The following is a 26,014-nucleotide window of genomic DNA, read 5'->3' as shown; positions in this document are numbered from 1 at the left end:
CAAATTATACGAACTTTATTATAATTCCGTCTTACAGTCACACAATATGAAATAACGTTTTCAAGCTGATAACGGCAATATGTAGCGAGAAGTTGCGACACGAGAAACATCTTTACAAAATATGACTTTTATTCCTAACGATGATAGGAAGAAACGAACGAGAACAAGTTGACGCAACTACGACGAATGTATACGAAATGATTTACGATGATACAATGGATTGCGAAAGTATTTGAACGCGTATGATAGACAATTTTTATTTTATTGATACGTGTTATATAAAACATTTTGGAATTTCATCAGCATTGTAACGTGACATGGTAATATCGATAAAGCTGGAAACCTATGTGAAAATGTACACAGCATTATTATTTTTTGTCAGATATGAAACTGTGCCACTATATACTGATCGATTCTCATTACCGTGAATGAAATTTCAGAACGTTTTGTACATATATTCACGAAAGGCTCCAATAAATATTCGAATACTTTCGTCAGTTACTGTACGTAAAATCTGGTGGATCGTTTCACTCGAAAATCACAAAGAAAATACAGAAATCCTTGCCATTCGATGATTGCCATTTAAGACAGGTGTTAAGTCGAGTTTACGTAATAAATGCGGACTATGAGCCAAATCGTTTTTAATGCCAATGGGTCTTGTAACTACATCGATATATACGCGTATCAAGATGCTATATTTACGATGCAACGAGATTTATTGTCTCTGTAACAGTGTAAGATAGCGTGATTCACTCTGTGTTTCAATCGTCTGCTACAAACCGGAAACACTACCTGGCGACAAGAAGAAAAATTTAGCCACCGTGCAACGTCGAATTTCTTTCATCGAAATTGCACGCGTGTCTGTGCAATTATGCGACTTGCGCCACGGATATACTATTGCAGCGAACATTCTCGTCCCGAAATAAACAGATTGCACAAGGAAATGCTCTAGTGGCGACGCTTTAATTGGCCCGTTATGAATCCATCCTTGACTTTTCGATAATTACGCGGTCTGAAACGCAACCGCAAACAGAGATGGACTTTGTATCGGGTAAGGATTTCGATTCTCACGAGCGGCCACCTGTTGATGAGCAGAGATCTCGTTCCCTAAACTTTGCTTCTCGCTTCTCCGTTATACATGATCCGCGCTGCGTTTATATCCGCGGAACTGAGAGCAATCGAAACCGCAATGTTCACTTCGAAGCCGGATCGACGTAAGAAAATATGTCTATATGTCTATCGTTCGGACAGTTTCCATACGGAACGAAAAAAAGTAGAATTTTCGAATAAAATAGAATTGATTTGAATTCACAGTTTAAATATTAATTAGCTGTGATTTAAGTTTAGATTTTAACGAAACCATTATTTTAAAGTAAATTTTTATGGAAACGAAAGTCTGGCTGTTAAATATATTTCAAGGTTCGATCTGAAATCTTTCGTGTAAAATCTAATTGCCTCCTTTTAACGAGTTATCGATTAACAGCGAAGTATACTTACTCGGTAATTCTACTGGCGAAGTTGGTCGACGTGTTGGTATCGTACCATGTCATATCTTGTCTAAGAACAGCGCGAAGGAACATCTTACGTACTCGAGCGATTTGTCTAGAAGCCGCGATATTTAATAAATCGACCGTGAACACGGCAAAGAAAAATTGGAACGTGGATAGCGCCGCGGAGGATACACCAAACGCAACCGAGTCGTCGTACAGCGCGCTCATCCTCGCTTCGTATGTTTCATTGGGTCCCCTGCAATCATAATATTTATCTCATAAATACGTTGTATTATTCATCGAAAGGAAACCGTTCTTCTAGATTCTCGATTCGAAGTATCGTTCCGTGGAACAGTATCGACGTGGAAAATTACGGAACTTCGTAGCGATGTACCAAAGTAAACTAGACAGAATAAACTAGACTATATTCCCCTCGAGCGATCTATTTTCTCGTTAACGTAACGCGTCAGAGGCGAGTCTCGCGTCTCGGTTTCGTGCTAAAAATATGCAATTCAGGTAGTGTAGGCGTGTCTGAGTACGCCAAGACTTACAAGACCTTTCCTCCTCCGAACCACTTCAATATAAGCGTCGGTGTACTCGATTGATTCTCCGTATTACGATCCACCAGCAATGTGGTGAATTCACCATACTGAATCGTCGAAATGGGGATGCACAGGCCTGTCAAAGTTCCCATGATCAGGCCACCAAAAATCAGCATCAACTCCCCGCATGTTGCAAATCGAAACTGTGAACAGACACAGAGCGGTTCTCGTTACTGGGTTTCGTCAAAGCTTTCGCGTACGCCGCGATTAAACTGGAATTCAAAGTTTTGGCGAAGCAGAGAGAACCGAGGGAAAGTGAGAGAAAAACGGGTAGCACAGGGGAAGCACCGGTGGGCAACAGCCATGGCAACGGACGTATTTTAATTAATTGCGCGCGAGCATCGACGTTATGTTAATTTTCCGAATGATGGGTTCGCCGGGAATTCGCGAGATTCCGGTGGCGTCGACGGAGCAATTTGTCGCCGAACTAGTCGAAAATTTCAGAAACATATTCTCCAGTGATTTAGTGCTGGCAACTTCTGCCTTTCCGGCAGATTTAACCCCGGGGAAAATTAATGCTGGCCTAACGGTGATTAATGGACGGAGATCTGACTAGTTCTAAACAAAAACAAGCCCGATCGATCGACAGAATCGCGCTCGTTAAGTTTGTCAAAGACAAAGGGACTCGATAGCCAAACCGTTCGGCCGCTACAAGATCGATTTCGTCGTTTGATTCCAAACTAACACGGTGATATTTCAACTGTAACAGAATGTATGTAGAATGTTTGAACAAATGTCGGTGACGTTTTCTGCTTTCTTTGTATTTTAATTCGTTGCTTCTTTTTCTCTTTTCACCCACGATACTTACGAGTTTGAAATAAGGCACTGGTGGCAAGGATTGTTCCGGCGCAACCGGCTTCTCCTCCTCCTTCGTTTGAGGTGGCACGAATTCACTGTGGACACAAAGTAATATTGACTTTTAATAAGAACACTTTTAGATACAATTGTTCGTCGATGTGCTGCCCGTTATCCATTCTTCTACTCTTTGTAGCAGCACGAGAAAATAATCGGTTATGGAAGAGTACTTCCGGATGCAAGGGAAAAACGATTTTCCCGAGAGAAAAGAAGCTTAAAAACCGGTTACGTTTCTTTCTTCTGCCATAGAAATGCAAAGTTCCGATTGTTTAATTTCCAATCCGGAAATACTCTTACAGGATATACTTGCTACAATTAAGAAATCATCGTGAATAAATTTATACGATTCTTGCAGTGTCTAGGGCGACCAGGATATCTCCTAATTAATTCCATAAGTTCCTACAATCATTTTGACTCCCATATTTACTCCTCCTATATTTCTCTTTCTAATTATTTAACAAAATCTCATTCATCTGTAAAAATCTTATTCGTACATTGGATCGCCATTCTCTTGTAGCATATACTGAGTTTCCTCTTTATCCTTCTTCGCATCTTGGAGCGTGTCTGAAATGAAATATACAAGGTTCCGTACACTGAACATCCTACAGCAATATTTTCATATGCATCAGCAGGGAAGACTTAAATATACGTTCGTCTCCTGTTTATCCGATCGCGAAACCGGACTTCGAATCCGATATCGCGTCGACGATTGCACTTCTGCGAATGTTTTCACTGATAAACGCATTATTATCGATGAAAAATCATTTAACATTTTCTTAATTATCTTCCTTAGATATTTCTCAATCGAATTTACTATCGGTTAATTGCAAATAAACTCGTATCATCGCAATAATTTCATAGGTTGTTTATACAAATTGTTATTTATCCCGATTCGGAGAGTTTCGAATTTCCTGATTCTTTTTCTTTTTCTGCGAGAAGTTGCAGATTTCGAGACCCTGTTCCTACTTAAGATCGACTCGACGCTCGTAAACCTAGTTGGCTGAATTATTGCAGAAACGTGTAGTTAAAACGTGTGGCGAACTACGGTCGTGAAACCAGTGACATAAGCGATCGTTCAGTTAATTCAAAGCGCGTTGCTCCTCGACAAACACCGATAACGATCGGCACGCGTTCCTGCTCCTTCAAAATGAATGAAAGAAATCGAGTGGCAAAAATGCTAAAACGCTTCGCGTTCATCGACCAGCAGGATCATTTCCTCTGGGAAACGACTCAATGTGTTTTATAAAACAGCGCACTAACGTCTAAAATACAAATGGAACTTCCGCGACGAAGAAACCAACAGTTTCTCTCTTTCGCCTGAAACAGCCTGACAAACGATCCAACGACTTCAGAGGAAATGGCCCCGCTAAATTGTCCAAGAATCTTTATCCTCTCGCAAATGTTACCCTACGATAATAACTCTTCTTCTCGATCGTTCATCATCGTGTTCCTCTTCTAACTCTAACAAATGGTTTTTACAAATTTCTGCGTCGTTATCTCGCATGAATGCGAAATTATCGTCGTCTAATTTCCTTGACAATTTGAATTAACTATTACGTTTCGCACGAAACCAGGAAACGTTCTGATACTTATGATATCTTGAACTACTCGCTCTGGGCTTCACAGAGCCAATAATTTATATTATATCAGAAAATGAAATATAGCAAAGAGAAACTTTTATATTAGGATTGACTTGAATTAATGTTGAATTCCAGTTGAATGAGACTTGATCCCATTGCTATGAAACAAGTCAAGGTATCCAAGCTTATCACGATTGTACGAAGATTTAGTAACATCGTTGTTCGGGAATCGATTCCCATTATTTAGCATCTTAATAAACGAGTTAAATGGCACACTGTATTATACGAGATCATAAATCTGCTGGGAACACTATGTAAATCGTTGGTTGGCGGATCAACGTAGACAGCCAGGACGTGAAGGATCGTCGTCGGCGTGTGAAAGGAAAAGCGAAGTTTCCGGTTTCCGTCGCGACGACCCCGGCAAGTGTCGGGCTTCGACGAAGTCTGGATCTTCCCGTAGGGGCTCCATTAGCGGAGTAATTGCTGTTCGAAACTCCTGCGACGAATCTACGATGGGTATTTTATACAAGGAACACGAGACTGCCAGCTACCATCGTAACAGTACGATGCATAGATGAATTTACCCCCCGGTGAACGAATCGCGCTCGACAAGTCCGATTTCGGGAGTTGAACGAGCAAACTTTTCCCTTCGATCCCTACGTTAATTCGATGAGATGGTGTAATTGTATTTCACAGGCTGACAATTAATTTCGATGCTGTAAACGAAGTTCCAAACAGAATGAACTTAACGATTATTATCGGATTATTATGCAGGATTATTACGTCTTGTAAGAACGTGGCAAATTTCGTGACAAACGGCGAAACTATGCCAATCGAAATAATTAAAAGACTATATTCCTATGAACGGCTGTATCGCACTAACCGAATGAACAGAAATAAAATCTTATACAACACACTATAGTCGCTTATGGTGAGAATTTAATGCTCGAGAAAAATCAGTATTGGTTTTATATGATGAATTGTACATAATATATTTTTTCCAGTTTTCACTTGCGGTGATTTATCGGCGTGTACGTTTCTAAGGAGCATTAATCACGTTTCGTTTCGATCCATCCCTCAATATGAACGATTATTTTCTACACGACGAGTTTTCTTGAATTATTGCGGGCACGAAAATTCGCGAAACTATCTATCCAAGAAAAATTTGTACGCGCCTCCTTCGTGTCAGTAGTTTCCGTCATCTGTCGCCACTCGAATCGATCAATCTCTCAACTTTCTCGCCAATATCTTCCGGCCACGAATAAATGCAAATTTTGCGAAAACTCGCGGAAGAAGCACGACGGATCCAGCGTAAACGCTGTTTAAATTTTCCTCAAACTATTCTCGTTTCTATTCCAACCATAAAAAGAAGGTTTAATAAGCCAGCATCAGGGATCGAAGCTCTGATTTTTACAAAATATCGCTGCTATAGATCGGATGGATTTTTATGCAAGTTTCTACTTTTCCAATTGTTCGTCTTAATAATTCATTCGTTTTCTTTATTAAAAGTTGTAACAAGCGGATACAGCGTATACGCATTTTGTATAACTCTACACTTTTAAATTTCGCATAAATGTGCATAAAAATCCGCATTCTAATTATCACGGCGAAGCAACATTATCGATTCGCGAAATCTCGAATGATTATTGGTTAGCGATCGATCAAGAATGATCGAGTGTCTGGACAACGGAACGCAGACAACGAGCGGTCGATCTTAAAGAAAGGAAAAAAACATCGCAATTTTTCATCTCATCGATCATGAACATTATAACCATCGATCAGTAACGGATAAGCTCGCCATTTATCCCCTTCCCTATTTCTCTGAGCTATTGTACAGAAACGAAGTTCTTCGAAATGTTCAGTCACCGCGTTGTCGATAAAGCGACCAGCTTGTGTAAATTAATTTTTCGCGCGGCCAAGTTTCGTCTTGGCAGCGGTTACTTTACTTTTTGGACTACTTGTCGCGAAGGGGAAAATTTAAGAAGCAAACGGAATCTTACGTACTTAATATAGTCAAAGATGAAACAACGTATGAACATGGAATTGTTATGGTACTTACACTTCAAGAATATTTTTTCCTGGCGGTGAGAGTTTGTTTTTTGGGGTTCCATTTCCATACCCTGCGCCTTCTCGCGCGGATTTGCTGTCCACTGACAAATTCGCCGTGTCATCGCGCATTCTTAATTAACAACTCTGCAATTAAAAAGAGATACGACGATTTTAAAACCTTCTACAAATAACTTTACAATCATAGACATTTCGTTCCACTCGACATTTTAATTAATATTAGGTTGTCCGAAAAGTGTTTTTCCTTCGCAAACGTGCTTTTTACAACAGTGCATCTTCGTACAAACGTGAAATGTCGCGGTGTTTATCTCGACAGAATAAAACGGATCGAACGTAATTCGACAAAACAATATAAAACGTTGTGCGTCTATTATTTCCTCATAAAACGAAAGAAACTTTTCGGACAACCTAATATATAAACCAGACCGATTCTACTGTCTGAAAATTTTTCAATTTCGATACAAATATGCGCGATTAGCTTCTTTTTACCTATATGATTATGATAAAAATGGTGATATACAAAAATGAATGGATGTAGGTATATAAATCTGACCCAATAGAAATCAATCTTAACGGTATATTTTCAATAACTGCAAAGACAAAAATTCTGTAATCCCTTATTTCACCAAACATTGTAACTCTAATAATAAGAAACACTTTGAGAATAAAAATCTCTGTTGGATCAGAAATAATAACCCTAATTAATAACCTTAATTATCAAAATCGCCCATTTCCTCAAAAATCCAAATAAAATGGAAGTTCAAACGAAGCCAAACGTTCGGTACAACTAATCGAACCCTGTCAACAACCGCTCGAGGTATAGTGTTGACAAAATTCGCGTCAGTTTCTCACGCCTCTTACACCACGGTACGCATCGGCGTTGTTCCGGTATGTTGGTTGGGAAGTGGCGTTTGGAGTTTGGAAACGTCACGCGCAACCAACGGGCCACACGTCGAGCCCTTGAGCTTTCAATAAACGCGGTACAATCGACATGGCATCAGGTTGGAAAAACGCAGGCCGCGGCGGGGCAGCCTTGCAGGATCGCGATAAATTAAGCCGAGCTGACGTTTTGATTGTCGGCCCGGCCTATATTTGTTGCGGTCAATATTTGCGTCGGCCGATCCATTGTCGCCGTTCGATCCGTTATAACCGTCTGTTTCGTCGAACGCGGGAGCAGGGACCCAGAGCTTTGCGCAAACTGCAATTAGCGACGATAATCCAGGGACAACAAACTCTATTTACCTCGGTCATTATCCACTGTATCATACGTTTACTATACAGGATATCCAATCTAAGCGATGACTAGAAACTCCGCTAATCCGTGTTAATTAATCGATTGACCGATAGGCCCTATGATTAAGTTTGAAGGGTGGGCCTAGTCACATTTCGATTACGCGTTGACAATGACGAAAACATTCGTCCGATGATTCAGCGATCATTCGCTGGTCGGATATAGGCTGGTTGCCCTATACTTTGGATCTTTGCTTTTTTTTTTTTTTAATTATCTTTCACGATTGTATTATTTATTCGAGATTAACGTAGGTAATAATTTTGTTTAGTTTGATCAATTTTTAAGAAGAGGATTTTCCAAGATAATAGAATTCTAAACTCACTCGTTTCTTTTTTTTTCAAATCCCTGATTCCATGATACATGTAACGATTCCAAATTCTTCGATAGTGCGTGTGAATTATTAATTATTGCATTTATCAAAGGAATATTATTAATCGAGCGAAAGATAATAAAAACGAATAATGAAAGTAGGACGAATTTATGTTATAATCTAATAGTTTGTGTGCGTGAGTAAATTATTTACTGTTTAATTTCGTTTAACTGAATGCATTCCTTAAAGAATAAACGGTGACAGTTAATAGATGGTAGAAGGAAAGTTCTGTTCCCTGTTCTTGCAATGACCGAGATCTTTCTAAATCTCCGGCTGCTCAACAGGCTATGGCGCGAACTAAAACGATAATTCAGCGCTCGAGGTGGCTATCATTTCTTGCTCGTGGTATATTACTACGTCGCTACACCGTAGAGTCGACTGCACAAGAGACCAGACAGCTCTGCCGTACGTATCCCCTCAAGTTTCAACCGAAGCTTTTGCGTGCCATTTCTCTTTCTCCCTATTAAAATTCTTAAATTTAAATATATGAGAACATCATGGTCCAACGTGTTTCAATTTCTAAAATCGAGAAGAATCGAGAATTTTCCATTTGTAACAGGAAATAATTTTCGAATGGGAGAACGAGAGTCAGAGAAAGACGAAAATGTAAGAACAAAAATATCAAACTTTCCATGTTCGAAATTTTGAAAGTTTTAACCACGTATGGAACGAATACGCTCGATGATTCTGATGGGTCATCATAGTAAAAGTGCATGACAACGAGACTTTGGCGAACCCGTGCAAATGAAACCGCTACAAGCGACAAAGCGTTAATGTTAAGCAACTGCAATTTGCCACTTGCGTTCTACAACGCTCGGTCTTTCTTGCATCCAATTGCTGTTCTAATTGTCGAATAAACGACGCGATAAAAACGGCTAAGTCATTAGGTCGTGTTGCGGTCTGAGTTAGTAGGTGGTCTTTAATCGCGAAACAGAGTTGCTCTTCGGTAACTATTTTCAACGAAAAACCGGTCCACCCTTTTAATTGTACAGACACGTCTTTAATCGTCGGAAGAAGGATCTCGATGTCGCCATTGTTCGTACTTGGAAGACGAATTACATCGAGATAATTCGATCAGACACGGTACATTAATTTATTCCTAACTCCATAGAATAGTCGATGTAATATGATTAAAATCTTTTAAGATAGCGTTTTCTCCTGCTCTTTCTCTTTTTCCGTACATCAACGATGGGCGAGAGTCTCGGTACCCAGTAATAAGGATCAAAAGCACTCTAAACGAGACTTCGTTGAGTAAACGAGAGAAAGCCAATAAATGGAAAAAAAAGAAGCCACCGTCCTTTTTATTCCCATCGTCCGTATCTCTCATTACTTTTGCTCTTTGATCAAGCGTTCTTTTGTTATGTCGTCTCGTCTTTCGCCGACGAATAGAGGGCAACTTTACCGTACCTTCGCTTTGGTAACTTGAAGCATAACGACGCAACGTATCGATATATATATATATATATGTCGGATTGTCATTGGAATGCGGAGCGCATAATGAATCTTCCTGTGAGTTGACCATCGTTGTCGTATACCAGATGATATTTATTGAAGCGAATGTATTACAGAGTTTAACAAGCGATAGCGGTGGTTGAATAATCAAGATGTCGATGACGATGAGTTTAGGTTCGATAACGAATACACGGTCAACGGGATGACGATTACGATTTGGGACTCGACGTACTTGTTCACTGGACTAGTCGAACTTATCGTACTCTCTCGGTCCAAGTGGAACTGCCCTTATATACTCCTCTCCGTACCTCTCTGTATCCCTCTGTATCCTTCAATCTTTGTTTTTAAGGAAAGCTATTTAATTACTCCATACCTCTGTTAGGTACACGTCCCTCCCGTGACCGTGGCTACGTTCAGCGACCAGTTATGTCACTTCCTGGACAGCCTTCCCGCAATATTGTTTTGTGGTTCACCTAATAACACTTGCCAGGTGTTTTTTGGCCTAAAGGCACTTAAACAATATTGTGACGTATGAAACTAAGTGATAATGATTCATCAGATATTTCTTAGACCATTCGTCCACGATACTACATTTATAACATTTACCAAACGCTGTTGCACCAGTAGAAAGTAAATAAATAAATATTATTAATATCATTTTCACACACGTATGACATTCTCGAATTCGATTAGGATATCCTCGCGAAATTCAGCGAGAATCTAACGGGCAATAAGCTACGAGAACAGAAAGTTCTCCGGAAGTTGAGCTTTTATTAACGAGACGGTTGCTTTGAAAGCTGGAATTGAGAAACGAGGAGTAATAAAGAGCCGCGAGGGATCGGCGACATCGGGGGACCGGTCAATTTCGAATTATCCTATTTCATGCGAACGAGAGCTTTCCGATTTCATTTGTCTCCGTTCCAATAACCCCTCACCCTTCTCCACGGCCGGGTACACGCGATCCAATTTTTCCTTCGTTGCCCTCTCGAAAGGCAGTTTATAAAATTTCCCGTTCGTTGCGGGATCGATGCAACGATAAATTGTCTCTGAAGTTGCAAGGCCGACCTCTCTTGCCCGGGACACGTCTTATCCCCGGTGCTCTGGCCGCTCTTTTTCGCGGCTCGTAAATCATCGATGAGCCCGTGGAACCGGAAGTCGAGCGGAAGGCCTTGCCAACGAGATATGGACTCGCATTTGCACCGTTTTGTCATCCCGTTCGCAAACTTACTCGTCGAGTATTATTAACGAAATCGTGAGATTTTGTCCTTTGAACAAATATTATTTCACCCTGAAAGTGTCCACAGTCCAAAGTCTTTCATTTTAAAAGAACGGGATTTCTTTGTCGAATAATTTCCATAATGTTTCCACTGTGATACACGTTTTTGGCAATTTATTGCCAGAGGATTATTTAGTACAGATAATGATCCAAAGTTTTGAAGAAGAGAAAATAGAGAAGGATATTCGATATTCTGCAGGGTCGTCGATATTTTTCTGTAATTCTTCCCAAATGATTTTTATATGTGTCGGCACTCGACAACAAAATATCACTACTCGACACTAACTAGTGTCGGACAACGGCAGCGCAGTGGTTAGCGCTTTAGGTTACGAACGTTCGGGACCCGGGTTCAAATCCCGGCGACCCGGAGTCCAATTTTTCTTCCACGACCCAAAAAATGAGAAGAAAGATCCAGCAGAACCCCATCAAAAACGCCATCTACACTCGCAGACAGAACCTGTCTCACTCTACACACCAGCAACTTACAACTATCATGACAGCCTATTCGCCTCATATGTAAGAATATTGTCCTGTGTATGGACAATAACGAAGATCATCAGTTGTATAATGACGTCAGACGTATAATGTACCCAACAACAATACCTGGAAGCATTCGTGTAACGTTGAAGTGAAAATAGTAAAAACCATGGAAAGTTCTAGAATAATATTGTGAATTAATGAATCGATTTGAACGTGTTTAGAAATAGCAGCTCTAGCTCGTGAAGTTCGTAGCGATTAAAACAATTTACAGCTTCATTGATACTAATCTTGTTAGAAACGTGCAAGTTCCATGGTTCTATGTTAATTTCCCAAGGGAATCGTAATCTTTCTTTCGAATTCGCGGACCAATCTTTTCGAGATCCCCGTAACACGGCGAAGAACAAATTTCGGCAAGGAAAACAATCCGTGCGAAGTTTTGTCGCGCTAATGTATTCGCGAGTCGGTCTGCTCGGATATCGTTCGCCCTCTTTCTTTCTGTACTACCGCGCACCAGCAAGGCGGTAAACTTCGTCAGGAGCGTGTTCCGCTGCTGAAAAATCGCGGCTAATGGGAAAAATTGCTAAAGTTACACGGGAAAGTTCGCCGACGACTTTCGTCGTTCGTCGCGGCACCTTTCGCAATCGCGAAACTCCATTAAGCTTGGAAACTAATTTCCAACGGAGTTACCGCGGTGAGCGTCGCATAATCCTTGCGTGGTCACCGGTGACTCGAATAATTTTTTTCAGGAACAATGTTTCGTGTATCTTCTGAAATTCTGTCAAAGATCGATAAATGTTTATCCGCGAAATTGCTATTAAATCTAAATTATAGGCAAGTCGCTGCGGAATAAGTCGTCGAACGATGAATTAGTGACTATATGTTTGGATAATCTTCAGGTTGTAGTTAGAGCGAGCGAATAGAAGATCCGAAGATCGCAATGCATACGTCCATTAGAATCTAAACGCGCATTTGACGGTTTGACGTACTGAGTTTGTCACAGCGCCAGTTTGCGCGGATTCACGTCCGCTGTAGCTACGGTCTTACTCGTTATCCATCTGCTTAGTTCCATGTAAATCTCGATGCATCGTTAATCGCGTGCAGCTGTAACTACAGCCTGTACGTCGAAAGCAATCTTACCGTAGAATGTATATGGACAGATACAGACAAGCGTAGCGATTAGCGTTGTCGGTTTCCAGTGCGTCTGACCATAGAACGTCCTTTTCCCCTTACGCGCTGTTCCCTATCCTCGCTGATAAATTTCTTTACGCCGAATGAAACTGAATCTTTCTCATTTATTTAAAAAAGTTAAGTTTCAGCAAATATCAGATGCCAGTTAAATGTTGATTTAATAAAGTGTAAAATAATCAGTACCACCAAAAGTAAATTAATTTGCACTTTGAAATTTGTTCTTTTCCACAAAAGTTTCAGTTATTCTTACAAGAAATTGAAAACATCGTGACTTGTACCCTATTTTCTTTAAACCTCTTAATCGCCTATCCAAAAAAAAAAAAAAACAAGTTCTCGACGTTTTGTTTCCTTCTGAATCCATATTAAATACATCGTTCAACCTTTTTACGACGAAAGGAACGAAACACCTCGTAGATAGCAACGCGGGCCAGCCAGCATTGAAAAAGGGATACCTTTTAATCCACTGGTATCTGTCAAAAGCACGCGTAGCCAGTTGGCCGTGGTTCGCGTATTTACGATCGACGCGTAATTTACGGAGGCTGCGGCTGTTTAATTAGTAACAAAAATAATACAACACCACGAGCTGAGATCATCTCTGACTGATAGCGGTACAAAAGGTGGGAATTTTTCAGCGGGCAGCTTTTTCGCCAGAACAGAAATCGTGAATTATAAAGCTACCGCCGACGAGATCCTCGACCGAGGAGAGTTATAATTAAAGCGATTCCGCTTTACCGTGCTCGGCTGCTTTGTGCTCTCGGAGGTTCGTTAAGTCCGACAAATTAATTTCCATTGTATTTTCAAACGGCCAGCGGGTACACTTCTCGCGGCCTTAAACCCGACTGCATGTGGAGAGTTCGAGAACCGTGCCATCATCTAATTCGTGGCGGCTGTCGGTCGCGTTTCCAGATCCGAATCTAACGATGTGCCGTGGAAAAAAATTCCTCTGGAATTCGAGAATATTTTACCAATGCTCTGTTCGACCAACGATGAATGCTTGAACCAACTTCTTCCGCTCGGAGGAAACGTTTCATTGAAAAACGTTCGTCCGTTTGCAGATCGTGAATTTTTTATTAAAACACCGACCGAAATGATCATCATACACACAGATGATTATAATTAAAATTAATAATCGCAAAAACAAAGAATTTAAAACCTGTCAAAACGATAATAGTCCTAGCGTTACAAAATCGAGAAATGAAATTAATTAATCCTACGACGTTTAATTTTAATCCGTATCCAAATATACTGTACCAATAAATATAACAATATACCGTGCCAACGAAAGTGAAACAATGGAAATAGTATTATCAAAAAAAAAAAGTATGAAATCCGTCACTTTCACGAGTTCGTTAATTCTAGTGTTAAAAAGCTAGCACATCGATATAGTGATCTATGATATTCATGTTAAAACACAAGTTAGTTTATCGTTCAAATGGTCGATCAATGGTATGATGACTTATTTTTCTTCGTCATCTGCTTTCAATATTTATCTTGGCCCGACCGTGTTATTCGAGAAAATTTATTTTAAGTATCCTTCGTTATTAACGATCACGATTACGCGTTTCGCGGCCTCCTTTTCGTAGTCGACGTCTAGTCGACGAACCAACGAATTCCGTAATCGGCCGCCGACTAATTTTAGACGTTCCGTGGACCTACCGCTTCTACCGCTTGTACGTCGCGTCTCCGACTTGCTTTACAACGACTGGAACAATTTAATCGACGTTTACGATCTTTCCGCTTATTAAAGCTATCGAAACAAACGAATATTTCGTTTGAATTGCACACAGAGAAACCGTTTCTTTCTGAGCCAATAAACCGCGGTAAATCGTAAATGTCGTTTCATTCAGACGATAAATTTATTATAATTCTGTGCAACGAGCATCTCTGGAACAAGATAGAAGCGCTGATCCAATTCTACGTAATAGAGTCTCGTGAATCACCAAAAATATCCAAAATATCTGCGTATCTCTAGATTTTCTGCGAGCGATAACGTTAGTCAATTCGAGCTTCCAACTAAGCGCCTTTCGTTTATTGAACGATTATTCTGGATTTCTGGCGTAAGAAGCGAATCCTGCGATATACGAGCCAAACTTTTGGCTCATTATCAATAATTCGATGATGTTTTCCCTTAGAATATAAAGGGTTGGCAGTGGAATTCACTATCTTTCCTTCATTTTTTATATTTCGTGGCTCTTACTGATTATTTTTATCGAATATCATGTCACGAAGAAGTTCAAACAAAAACCCGATTTTGCCAGCTCCTTCGGGAAGAGACTGCGACAAAATAATTCTCATCCGTACATTGTATATAAAACTTTGAGAAACATAAAACAAGATGAGTTGGAGAACCATCCACTGACTGGAGAATGCTTCTCCAAAATCCACGACGCTAGAAACATTTTGTCGTATATTTTGCTTCGACGTCGGCCAAATTTCACGAACGAAGGATGAAAAAATGATCAAAAATACGATAAGAAATTATCAATTCGAGCGGAGTTTATTTCGACTGAGAATTGTCATTTCTTCAACTTCATCGAACCCTGTTTACGTAAATGAAAAGGTCACGACCTAATATTTACGATCGTGTGAAAAATGTTCGCAAGATGAAATTCGCTTGGCCGAGGATAAAAATTATAGTAAATAAGAAGCCCGATTTTTTCACTGAAATATTCGAACTAGCGAACTGCACGTTCGTATAGATTCGTATAGAATGTAAGAAAATTATAAGAGTACGTCATAGTGGAGATTACGGCTCGAGTGACGCAAACTGAGAAACAAACGCGTGCCTCGGCGGCTATTTTGAGAATAAGCCGTACACTTACACGCGCCGAGCGGCTCAATTTCTTCGAGCATAAACGCTAAACAAAAAAGAAAAGAAAGAGAAAGGAGTATTTCGTAAAGAATGTAAGGAAGCTTGTATCATTCGCGAGCAAATCGTCTGGTGATATTTTTATATACACGCGATCCGACGTCCACGTGCGTCGATCGAAAGGCTAAATACGTGGAGGACCTGACAGACGAGATCGTCTGCAACCTTGGGCGAGTCTGGCCAACACCGCCCACTCTTTTGCCAACTCGATTTCGCGGAAGCTTCTTCGACGTTGGCAGAAGACGTACGTCTCGGATTCTCCGTCTCGCCCCGTCCTTTTCTCTCGCTACATCGACCTGGTAAACCGAAAATATCGCGCGATAATGGCGAAACGAGGGACGCCTCGTTCAAAGGCGCTGATTTTCTACGAGGTCACCGAGCAAAGTATTCTTTAAGCACTAAAAAGGTGTATTCTCGTTGCCAAGAACGGCGATCGCGAATGGAGCTTGCGTTGCCAAGAAAAGCATCTGGACATCGAATAAAGCGAGTCTGAGTCTAACTAATCAAGACGAGACGGCAGAAAAACGTGCAGCCGAATTGAGGCTGCAAGCGGACTAGAGCACATTTCGTAGTATTCGTTTATTCCTATAATCTGTATAAATCCAACAAAGGTAGAGGAGTATATTTTTCCTAAAGAAAATCCAGATAATACGAAACTGAAGACGAGGAACGATCTTTGTCTATGTTCGCCTTTCTTCGAGGAAGCAAAGGAATATTCTAGCGTCTTTCATTTTTGTCCAATATATTGCAAATGTTCTTAGCGAAATATTCATCGTATAACATAATTGAATATATGCATGTATCCGTAATTATACCACACAATATAATATCTAATTAAATCATGAAGCTGTGGGCAAATATCGTGACAAAGTTTTTACAAATCGATTAATTTCTACTCGAAAGTAAATATATCTTCCAAGTGCTAGAACGTACACTATTATTTAATAGAATGACAAATTCTCAAATCGATTAGTTGCTGCACTGAATATTTGATTAGACTGATATCTGTTCTAGATAACGAAACATTCGATTTGTCGTGTATTGAGATTAATCTATTGTTGGTAATGCCTCGATTAATTGATACTGATGTAAAGCATTGGAAGAACCCGGTGATATTACAGTGGCAGTGTTATCAGAAAGTAATCCAACGTCAGACTTAGTTTACTCATTGGTGGTCGTATCTCTGTGACTAATAAGAGATATTAATAAGAGACTGTGATCGATCGAGATACGATGATCGTCGTTTATTTCAATATTGCCACAATGATTCCGAAGAAAAGTTTCCTCAGATTGTAAGCATTGGCCATCAAAGAACGTACACCTTGTACCATCGTGTTGCACCACCGATAGAAACGGACGAACGAGGATCGCGACGACGATGTGTTCCTTGACGTATCGCCGAGGAACGCAAACACACGCTGTGTTTACAATCGTCTCGTTGTTCCGTGATTTCGACGATTCGAGTTGCGCGGTGAAAAGCATCGAAGATTTCCTAGCGTCAAAATGATGTCAAAGAGGAGAAGAGGAGCGTCGCTTCTGGAACTGAGATGCGGAAACAAATGTTAACAGAGATTTCGAGAACGACAAAGTGGCGTGAAACCATTCACGCGATTGGGAATTCCGGAGATGATTTTAAAGATATCGCCAGATCGATAAGCCATCCATCTATCATTATTTCGGTTTGTGATATGATCGTGCCGCGAGACATTTAGATTCGAAACTTCATCGAATTATTCATTTGTTTATCCTCGAGATTAATCTTTTGGTAGATAAAAATAACAGGTAAAAGAAAGACGTTATTGTACGGAAATAAGTTAAAAGTCTATTACGATAATATGCACTGTTATTTACGAGTATTAAAACACTTTCTAATTTCGTGCATAACGTTGCTAGTTGTTCTAAATTGGCAGAAAACAGATTACAGCTTTACAGCAGATAAATTTTCGAAATACGTGGCGAAAAATTATGATAACGAACCAACAATTATATACATAAATTACATACAAGTTGACAGCTGTAGAATTGTTTGGTACAAAGAAGAATTGGAAGAATTTCGGATGAATTAAATATCCCAAAATAGCCCATCATTTGAATCGGACTTATCAAGCGATTTATACGTAGCAAGCGCTCAGACAGCGAAGTATAAGTAAAATATGTAATAAAAATAAAACCAGAAACCTAGTTACAGAGTGTTAAACGTTCTTAATAGCGAAGGGACCGACAGAGAAAAACAAGCGAAGACGAGGGAAAACAGATTTCAGTGCTCAAAATTCGGATAGAAAGGGAAGCGAAAAAAGAGAAAGGGAAAAAGAACGAACGAGAAAGTTCGTTTTCGCGCGACCAAACTAATCCTTTTCGTGACAAATGGGAAGATATTCTCCGTGTCTGACTCGAAAACGCTTAATCCCTTTGTAAAAATTAACTCCGTCGCAGAGAAGCTGTTCCCAATCGCTGCTTCTAGGTAACGTCGATATCACAAAGCCGAAACTCGACATTGTTCCAACGCTTCTTTCCACCCCATCGTCCTATCTCCTCTCCTACCAACGATAATCGAGGGAAGAGGATCGAAGCGATAAAACGGCATAAAATAAAACCTGGCGAAAGATGTAGATCTTACTGACCAGTAATCCTTAGGACCGATAGCTTCTCTAGGATTGGCGTATTAACTTGCTTCAAAGAAGAAATCTGGGAATCTTCGAGCATCGGCGCGCGATAAAGCGAGCGATATCAAGTAGAAACAAATCATTTATCAAACAGCTATGCAAACAAACCATCTACCCCTTTTACTATATCGAGATGCACTGGAACGAAATTCAATCAGACAGTTGTAGAACCAATAGAAAGTTTAAAAAAACACTTCGTATCAACTTTTTCGAACTAACAATTTCGATTAATACGAGCTTGCAAATCCGCAACGAATAATCCCACTCAGCGTCCGATCGTGGGTTACCATCCTCTAAAGCGCTTGGCTGCTCCGTCGATTCGCGTCCAATTCTCTCTAGTTTCGTTCCGTGTACGCGAGGAGTCGACACGGAGGAAAGACGATACAAAAAGAAAGCTTTGAAAAAGGAATTTTAAAAAAGGATAAGGAAGTGATTAAAAAAAAAAAAAAAAGATAGTGAAAAATAGCGATAGCGAAAACTCCGTGGATCGCGGGTGACGATAATTGGAAGGGGACGGCCACGTTTCACAGGAATTTCGAGTCGTTAGAGTCTACACGAGGAGGTGGAGAATTCGCGTAACAAAGGAGATTAAAGCGACCGGGGATCTTGTCAGCGGACGGGGGCTGGCAATCCTTTGCGCAACAGCTGCCGCTAACTATCCGCGGCTCGTCGACCGTCCAATCCAGTTAAGGGAGTTTAGAGTTTAACGCTGTTACACGAATCAACACAGAAGGTCGCGTCGCCGCGAAAATCTCCGCTCCGTATCCCTGCGCCCTGTCGTGATCGGACCCGTAAATTTCAGCGTCGAAGGTAACGAGCTTTCGAGCCTTCGAGCAAAGCCTACCCTTTGAACACTGCCAATCGAATTTTACCATCTTTGTTCTTTGATTCGTCGATCCCATTACGACGATGCTTTCGTGGACGAGTTTTCGCGAGACAACATAGAAAGAAGCATAAAGATACAAATCGATATTATTATTAGACACTTGTTAAAGCGTTTCGTACTATTTGAAATGAATTTACTTTGATTGACTCGCGAATAGATAGAAATAGGAACAAAGGATACTTGGTGTCAAATAAACGACAGATTTTTGAGAATAAAGAAACGTCGAGTTTCTTGAATTTAGATAACCTGGCTAATCTGAACGGGATTTTAAGCTTTTGTGTAAGCAAATATTCATGAAAATATAATCTCATGCCGTCAATCAACCGTGGCGCATGGATCTTTCTTGCTATCTCGTATCATTGTAAAAGACTTAATTAAGATTATACACGTGGGGTCTCTGGTGATATATCATTGCATTTGATCAATGAATTGTTCCAATCAGAGCTTTCTAATTTAATAATTTACCGATTGATAATATGTATCGATAATAATTAATACGTTACAGATTATAGGCAATAGACGTCTCCTTTACTATTTCATACTTTTTAGTAATCAAATTATTTGTAATTTGTAAAATTCGCTAGTAAAATTTCATTTTCTTTTTTTTTTTTTTATCAAACTTGTTAATGATGTACAAGGATATTAACCAATATCGATAACTTGTAACTCGTAAATGGTAAAATTTGATAAAAGTTCGATTATATAAAATGCCTTAAACAAGCAATGGAAAATCTCGATACCCCTTACGGTTCGTAATAAATCTTCCACAAAACAGACGATTATTAACTTCGTATCTGCGATGAAAATAACCTGGCAACAGTGGTGGTGCAACCCAAGAATCAGTTTATTGATGATACCAGACAGAGACAACAAGTATTTATTTATTTGCACGTTTTATAATTGTCATTGTAAAGTTGCACGCGTAATTGTCGTAGACACAACGATTTCCTATAACAAATGATAATATTTTTGTATGATTAACCTTTAGCGTTAATTACGCGACGAATCGGTCGATAGAAGCAGATTTATCGATTCGGTTGTCTCATCGTCGGGAAACAGACTACGACAAAGTTGTGCTGCGAACGAATCCAACGAATTTCAATCGTGAAACGGTCGTTGAAACAGCTCAAAGAGATTTGATATCGTCACCTTCGAGGCTACGCTATTGCGGCTTTGTTGCTTATATTGAGAAACACAAAAGTTGTTTGTACATCCGCGAAAACGTCGACAGACTTGTACGGTCGTGTCAGAGATAATGACGGAAGTTCGTGGAACGATGATAAAAGGAGGAGTTATTAAACTTCCATCAAAATGTCAACGCGAATTCTCGACGTGTCCAGACGAAAAAGCGAAATAAAACGCGATAACAACGTTACTCTTTCATCAAAAAATCTATGCTTTCTCGTAAACAATCAAAACTTCGTGTCCTACTGTACACAATTGAACAAGCACGATACAGCGATTGTTTATCAAATAAATTAGCCGCCAAACGATTGCTGTCCACGCAAAAGCGAAGATAGCCAGAAAAAGAGTAACGAAACGGCGCCAATAGTACAATCTATAATCTCATATTGTTTGACTATTGTCGTTAAGATAAGGGTCGATGAAAAATGACTGTCACATTATATAATTGTGCCTTTCCCACCTGCGGGTGTCTGACCTACATGAATTTCGAAAATTTCCAAAGCAGCGTTACGTCATAATACGATTAAAAGCAGAAGGGAGAAGTGCGCAGAATTCCGGCGGCGACTGATCCACTTTACAGATAAATAATGTCGCAGCGAAATTTTATTTTGCTTCGATAATGAGTCAAGCGACGCGATAGAACCGACAGAATCCTTTCGATCGTCAAGTTTCAACCAAAATAAATAAAAGAAAGCAATATAGAGAGCATTTGCGGAGTAAGAAGGAATAACGTCGGTAGCCGAACGCCATTCGTCGTCGCGATGCTGCTGGCAGCACAAACGATAAAAAGCTCGATAAAACATGGAGAAAAAATATACCCGCGACTATTCTCCGTGTGGAAAAACGCTAGTAAATATTTCCGATTACACTTCGATATTTTGTTGCCCGGCGCAGCGTTCTATACATCTTCGTGCATCGTCGATCCTCGAGAAATATACTTTTTCGAAGACGACAAATCGTCGTTCCGTCTTAAACACGGCAAGTGACTTGCACCACGAGAGATCGTGTCCCTCTTCCTCTTCCAACGACCGCTTTCCATTCTGTTTACAGACAGAGACAGTCGGATAAAATTTGGCATCCTACCAGTTTACCTCCATAAAGCCAATAATGGATCAACCAAGTTTATTTCGAGTGTGATAATAATGCTACAACGCAATAGCACCCATCCGGTTTGAGTTTCGTTCTGGTAATAACCACGAGAATATAGAAGCGAAATACACACGATTAATACGAGTATGGAATAGCAAAGCCGAGTAAGCGAATTCCCGTGAAAATTGGTAAATCGTGCGATTTCTCATTCATGTAGGTCAACGAACATGACTATCCTAACAGAGCCTTGTGCCAGTTCGCAGCCAACGCTTTAATAAAAGTTGCGCACGAAGATTATTTTGGTACAGCGTTTCTGCTACTAGCTGCTAGCATTCCGTTGCTGCAACTGCCGGTCCTCCGAGATTTGTTTGGTACGTTTGAATTTTTCAAGCTCTATTCAAACGAACCCGCCTATGTGAACGTGGAAAAAAGGAACGACGAACGAATAAATAAAAACTGTGAACGAGAACTACGGACGATAATTATAGAACTGTTGCGGAATTAATAGACACAGGGGAGAAACGGTGAAAAAATTAAATAACGCTGGAAAATACAAATAAAATAATTTCAGGTTGTCCCGAGTGAAAATTCCCCTCTTAGAAACGTTATATTTTCCTGGCGAGTTCGTTTCATCGAATCGGCAAATCTGTACGTACGACAGGATTATGATAAGCGAAACAGCGACGTACGATGTTCCTTCTAATCGTGGTACCTCCGTGCCATTTTGACGGCAACAGGTCGCGGAAAAAAGGTCACGAAAACGTCGACGAACGAAGACGAACCCGCTTGTCGGTGATTCGATTTTAAATAGGATTAAGAGGCGACGCAGGGTTTCATTCCGTCGCATTCCATCTCTATGGTCGTTTACCTTCCGCGTATTCGTTAGGCTTCGTCAAAGTTCAACGTTAAAACGTTAAAACGACAGACGAAACTTTATATTCCGCTTATAAAGTTTCTTCCGCTTCGAAGCGAAACGGTCGATCCACGAATCGTAGGAATAATAAATTAACACGATACAAATGCGTCTGACAAGGGATCAAGGTAAAGCACGCTTCAAAGATAAGTGATTTGACCCGTGCGTAGAACATAGGTCAAAATCAATGCAAGCTATGAATTCCTGTTGCATCAACTTGATATATTCTAGCATACGCGTTTGATATCCTCCGCCGATTAGATCGACCCTTTTCCAGGGTCTAGCAGATAACCGTGTATTAGCCAATGGTGATTAATCGTTCCCATGTAAACGTATCATCAAACACGTGGTTCCCGTATCGTCTATATGAAACAACCCATAAACGTGCACGATTACTATCTACTCCGAGCAATTTTTAATACCCATATCTTCCAAACATCTCGCTGATTGAAAAATATAGATCGTCCAAAAATATCGATACTCTCCAGACGATTACGACGACGCGATACTTTAAGCCCAGTATATTAATAGAACCCGATGACTGTGGAAAATAATAAAAAAAAAAAATATTATCGACGAGTTCAATGATCACGATCGTCGCACAAATTCGCCGAATTAACAAAGAAGATTTCAACGTGCGATAATTAAATCCAAGAGAACCCCCGGTAGCACTTTTATCACGTACCTTGTACCAAGCTACTGTTTCCAATCGTTATCCCAAATATATCTGTTTTGATCAACGATAGGCCTCGGTGCGTTGACGGACCCCTTCATAAGTGTCCCTCGCAACTTCACTAGGCTTCACTATGCGGCTTGTCAATGCACGCGTATCCCACGGCCGTGCACGAACCGCGTGATCCAACGAAGATCGATCGAAGATGTATCCAAAAGTTGGGTCGAAGCGTCGGGAGCCAAGGGGATGAAGAGAGCAGAACGACGTTGTCTATGACCTTAGACACGCACAGCACCAAACAACCGTGTGTTCGTGGGGAAGATTCACACGCGACGTGGAACGAGAACTAAATCTGGCGGGATCGGTCGGCCTCGCACGAGTATGAATTACTGAAGCCACCTGTCGAAAGAGTCCGTCTTTTATACGCTCGAGGTGACATCGGCGAGATAACGCCGTCTCCCCGAGTTTACATGCGGCTGGGTTTCCTCGTTCTCGGTCGTAGCACCCGATCAACCGTCACCGCGCCACCGATCGTAATTTAATATGCCGTACAATTACCGATCGCCAATACGTGATTAGAGACAATTGGATGAAACAGGAGTTCGATTATCGTACGTATTTAACTTTCGAGCGATTTCTGTTAATCTTTCGCTATTCTCTAGAGTTCTAGGAATGTTATGGTGAGAATATGGTAACAGTAGATCGAATCGCTGATTTATTTCGAATGTGTAATGATTAAATGATAAACGATCGTGTAGTACGTGGTTGAGGATTAACCCTTCGTATTCTACTTGTGGTATGCAATTTGTTGCGGCCTGGTTTCACAAATAAGAAATGGAGATGTACAGAGGACCGCTCTATATGAATAAGTGTACTATCTTTTCTGTGTCTGTCTAATGTCTAATCTTTTCGAAATAGGATTTAGACGCGCAGTTTCCTCGCGGTAAAATAAAGCTAATGTAGCTGAGTTTACTGATAGTATCAAAGAATTACAACATAAAGGAAAACGCAATGAATTAATGCAGAATATAAATGTGATGGGATGACATACGGAAGAAACTCGTAATCTAACAAACATATAAAATAAATATGGGAAATATTCTAATCGAAACAACCTCGAGACATCGGATGAAGTAACGACAGTTTTCTTCGAATCGATCCGTATGTCAGATATTATGTATGCACGTGCAGGAAAAAACGTGTCGCCAATATCGACGAAACTGTCGCAACTACGAGAAAGAAACGGGTTTTTCTTGAATTACGAATTTCCTTATTCGACATAGCTTCGTTAAAGCTATTTCGAATATGCGTCGTGGTTCTTCATGGATGAAACAAGGAACACACGTGATCGAACAACAAGAGACACGATCGAACAGAGAACGAGGAAATCCCGGTTTTCCCTCTTAGAAAATTCGCGGAAGACCGATCGTTGTCGCTGCAAGCTTTGCAAAACGCGACTGTTGTACCAACGACGATACTTAAGGAAAGAGCTATGATACTCCATCGGAAGAGTTATCCCTGTGTCACGAAGCTGTATGGGAATGGAAGAAACATAGGCGAATAACGAGATTCGCCAGGGTACGTCACTTTGCACCGCGTGCAAAATGCAAACGTCCAAATGCAGTTGCGCGAGTTTAATAGGAGAACCGGGTGGTGAAAAAATTCAAGCGTGGAAAATAACGCGCCACCTTAAAGCAGACCAGCCACGGTATTAGATGCCACGGTCGGAGTTACGTTACACGTGCTTCCGGATATCGGGCTATTTATTTCACGTTGTACTGCGTCTTCGATTTATTCAATACGAGTATTCGAAAGAAAAAAGATACGATTATCTTTTATAGTTCACGAAGATATATCGAAGAGAAAGGTCGTTTGTAGATGAAGGTCACGACGGAAACAAACCCTGTCGATATATGTACTTGAAAGGCGATGCCATCGATCCTTATGTAATCGGTAAACGTTTGATCAAAGATAGACGAGAGGATCGATGAATCGAAGACAACATCGTACGACTGATTCGCGGCTGGTTGATCAAGAGGCGCGAACAGAAGAGCATTCGACATGGCTCCGTCCCATAATCACGTATCGTTCGCGTCGTCTAGGCGCCACCATAAAATTCGATCTCACGGCGCGGCTGCGCGCTCGTGTTCCTATTGTAAAGCGACGTACTGCCATTGACCTTGAATTTTCCACCGTCAAGGTCTGTGGCAGAGAGAGAAGCACACTCGAAATTCGTGCGGCGATTTATGCGGCGAAACGAGATGATGCGAGGCGATGTGACCTTGAACGGGAGAGGAAGCCAAGCGCAGTCGAGACGAGGCAAAGTTGAAAAGCTTCGGTGGTGTGCCGGCTTTTCGTAGATTCTTTCTCGACGGCGATTATCTTCTTGAGAAACTCACTAATGTTGCGAGAGCGAGCGCTTATTCCCTCGGATTTTTCGTGGACCGCGATGCTTAGTAGCTTTCGAACGACTGACGCAACGGTGCCTCGACGTCCAGACGCTTACGCAACGACGACGCGTCCCCTCTTTTTCATCCCTCTTGGACTGAAGCAAACGCCGCAAGTCGAAAAGGGACGACCACGGCCGGACGTGCACCGTGTGTGCTCGTGGACGTGGTCGAGATCGGAAGCGAGCCAGCGGGAACCAGTGCGAACCGGATATCGTCGAAATTCTGGGGACGAGATTCGCGCCGCCTGGCACACCGTGGCGTCGCGACGCTCCTGCGATCGAACGATGACGTCTAACGTCGCTAGTCTTTTCGGCCGCCCGATGACGTACTTCGACAACCTCTGACGTACTCGTCTGAAATGAACGGAAGTTGCATCGTTCCGGTATTTTCCATCTCGAACATCCTCTCTTCTCTTCGTCTAATCAGCGAGTAACGCCAAAAGTTTATTTTAGAGCACCGCTCCTCGTTCCGTTTCACCGCTCGATCTCCTTCTCAATGATCTTCGTTCAATTCACCGTCGTCGATCTTACGACCTCTCAATTAACATTGGAATCGATCGGTCGATTCAAGGATTATATACGAACTGTGTAACGTTTCGATAAGAGTGTAGTATTATTTCTCGAAACAATAGATAC

The 26,014-nt window shown here is 40.9% G+C and overlaps 1 protein-coding gene across 6 annotated transcripts in view; it reads right to left on the bottom strand.

Annotated features, from left to right (window-relative positions):
- The window catches only part of Mdr49 (Multi drug resistance 49), a 73,597-nt gene that overhangs the window by 19,452 nt on the left and 28,131 nt on the right, over window positions 1–26,014 (bottom strand). For 2 of the 6 annotated variants that reach the window (XM_072007965.1, XM_072007964.1), the window contains exons 6-10: window positions 6,587–6,720; window positions 3,442–3,511; window positions 2,901–2,985; window positions 2,042–2,235; window positions 1,498–1,746 (exon numbers count right to left, since the gene is read on the bottom strand). In XM_072007965.1, coding sequence (XP_071864066.1) covers window positions 1,498–1,746; window positions 2,042–2,235; window positions 2,901–2,985; window positions 3,442–3,511; window positions 6,587–6,698 — 710 coding nt within the window. In that variant the 5' untranslated portion in view covers window positions 6,699–6,720. Of the gene's footprint in view, window positions 1–1,497; window positions 1,747–2,041; window positions 2,236–2,900; window positions 2,986–3,441; window positions 3,512–6,586; window positions 6,721–22,941; window positions 23,764–25,328; window positions 25,486–26,014 lie in introns of those variants that run through there. The other 4 variants (XM_072007966.1, XM_072007970.1, XM_072007968.1 and 1 more) reach the window with 4 other exon arrangements.

This window comes from Bombus fervidus, chromosome 7 (genome assembly GCF_041682495.2).
Source record: "Bombus fervidus isolate BK054 chromosome 7, iyBomFerv1, whole genome shotgun sequence".
Classification (NCBI taxonomy): Eukaryota; Metazoa; Arthropoda; class Insecta; order Hymenoptera; family Apidae; genus Bombus; species Bombus fervidus.
This window is presented reverse-complemented; position numbering and strand designations above follow the sequence as displayed.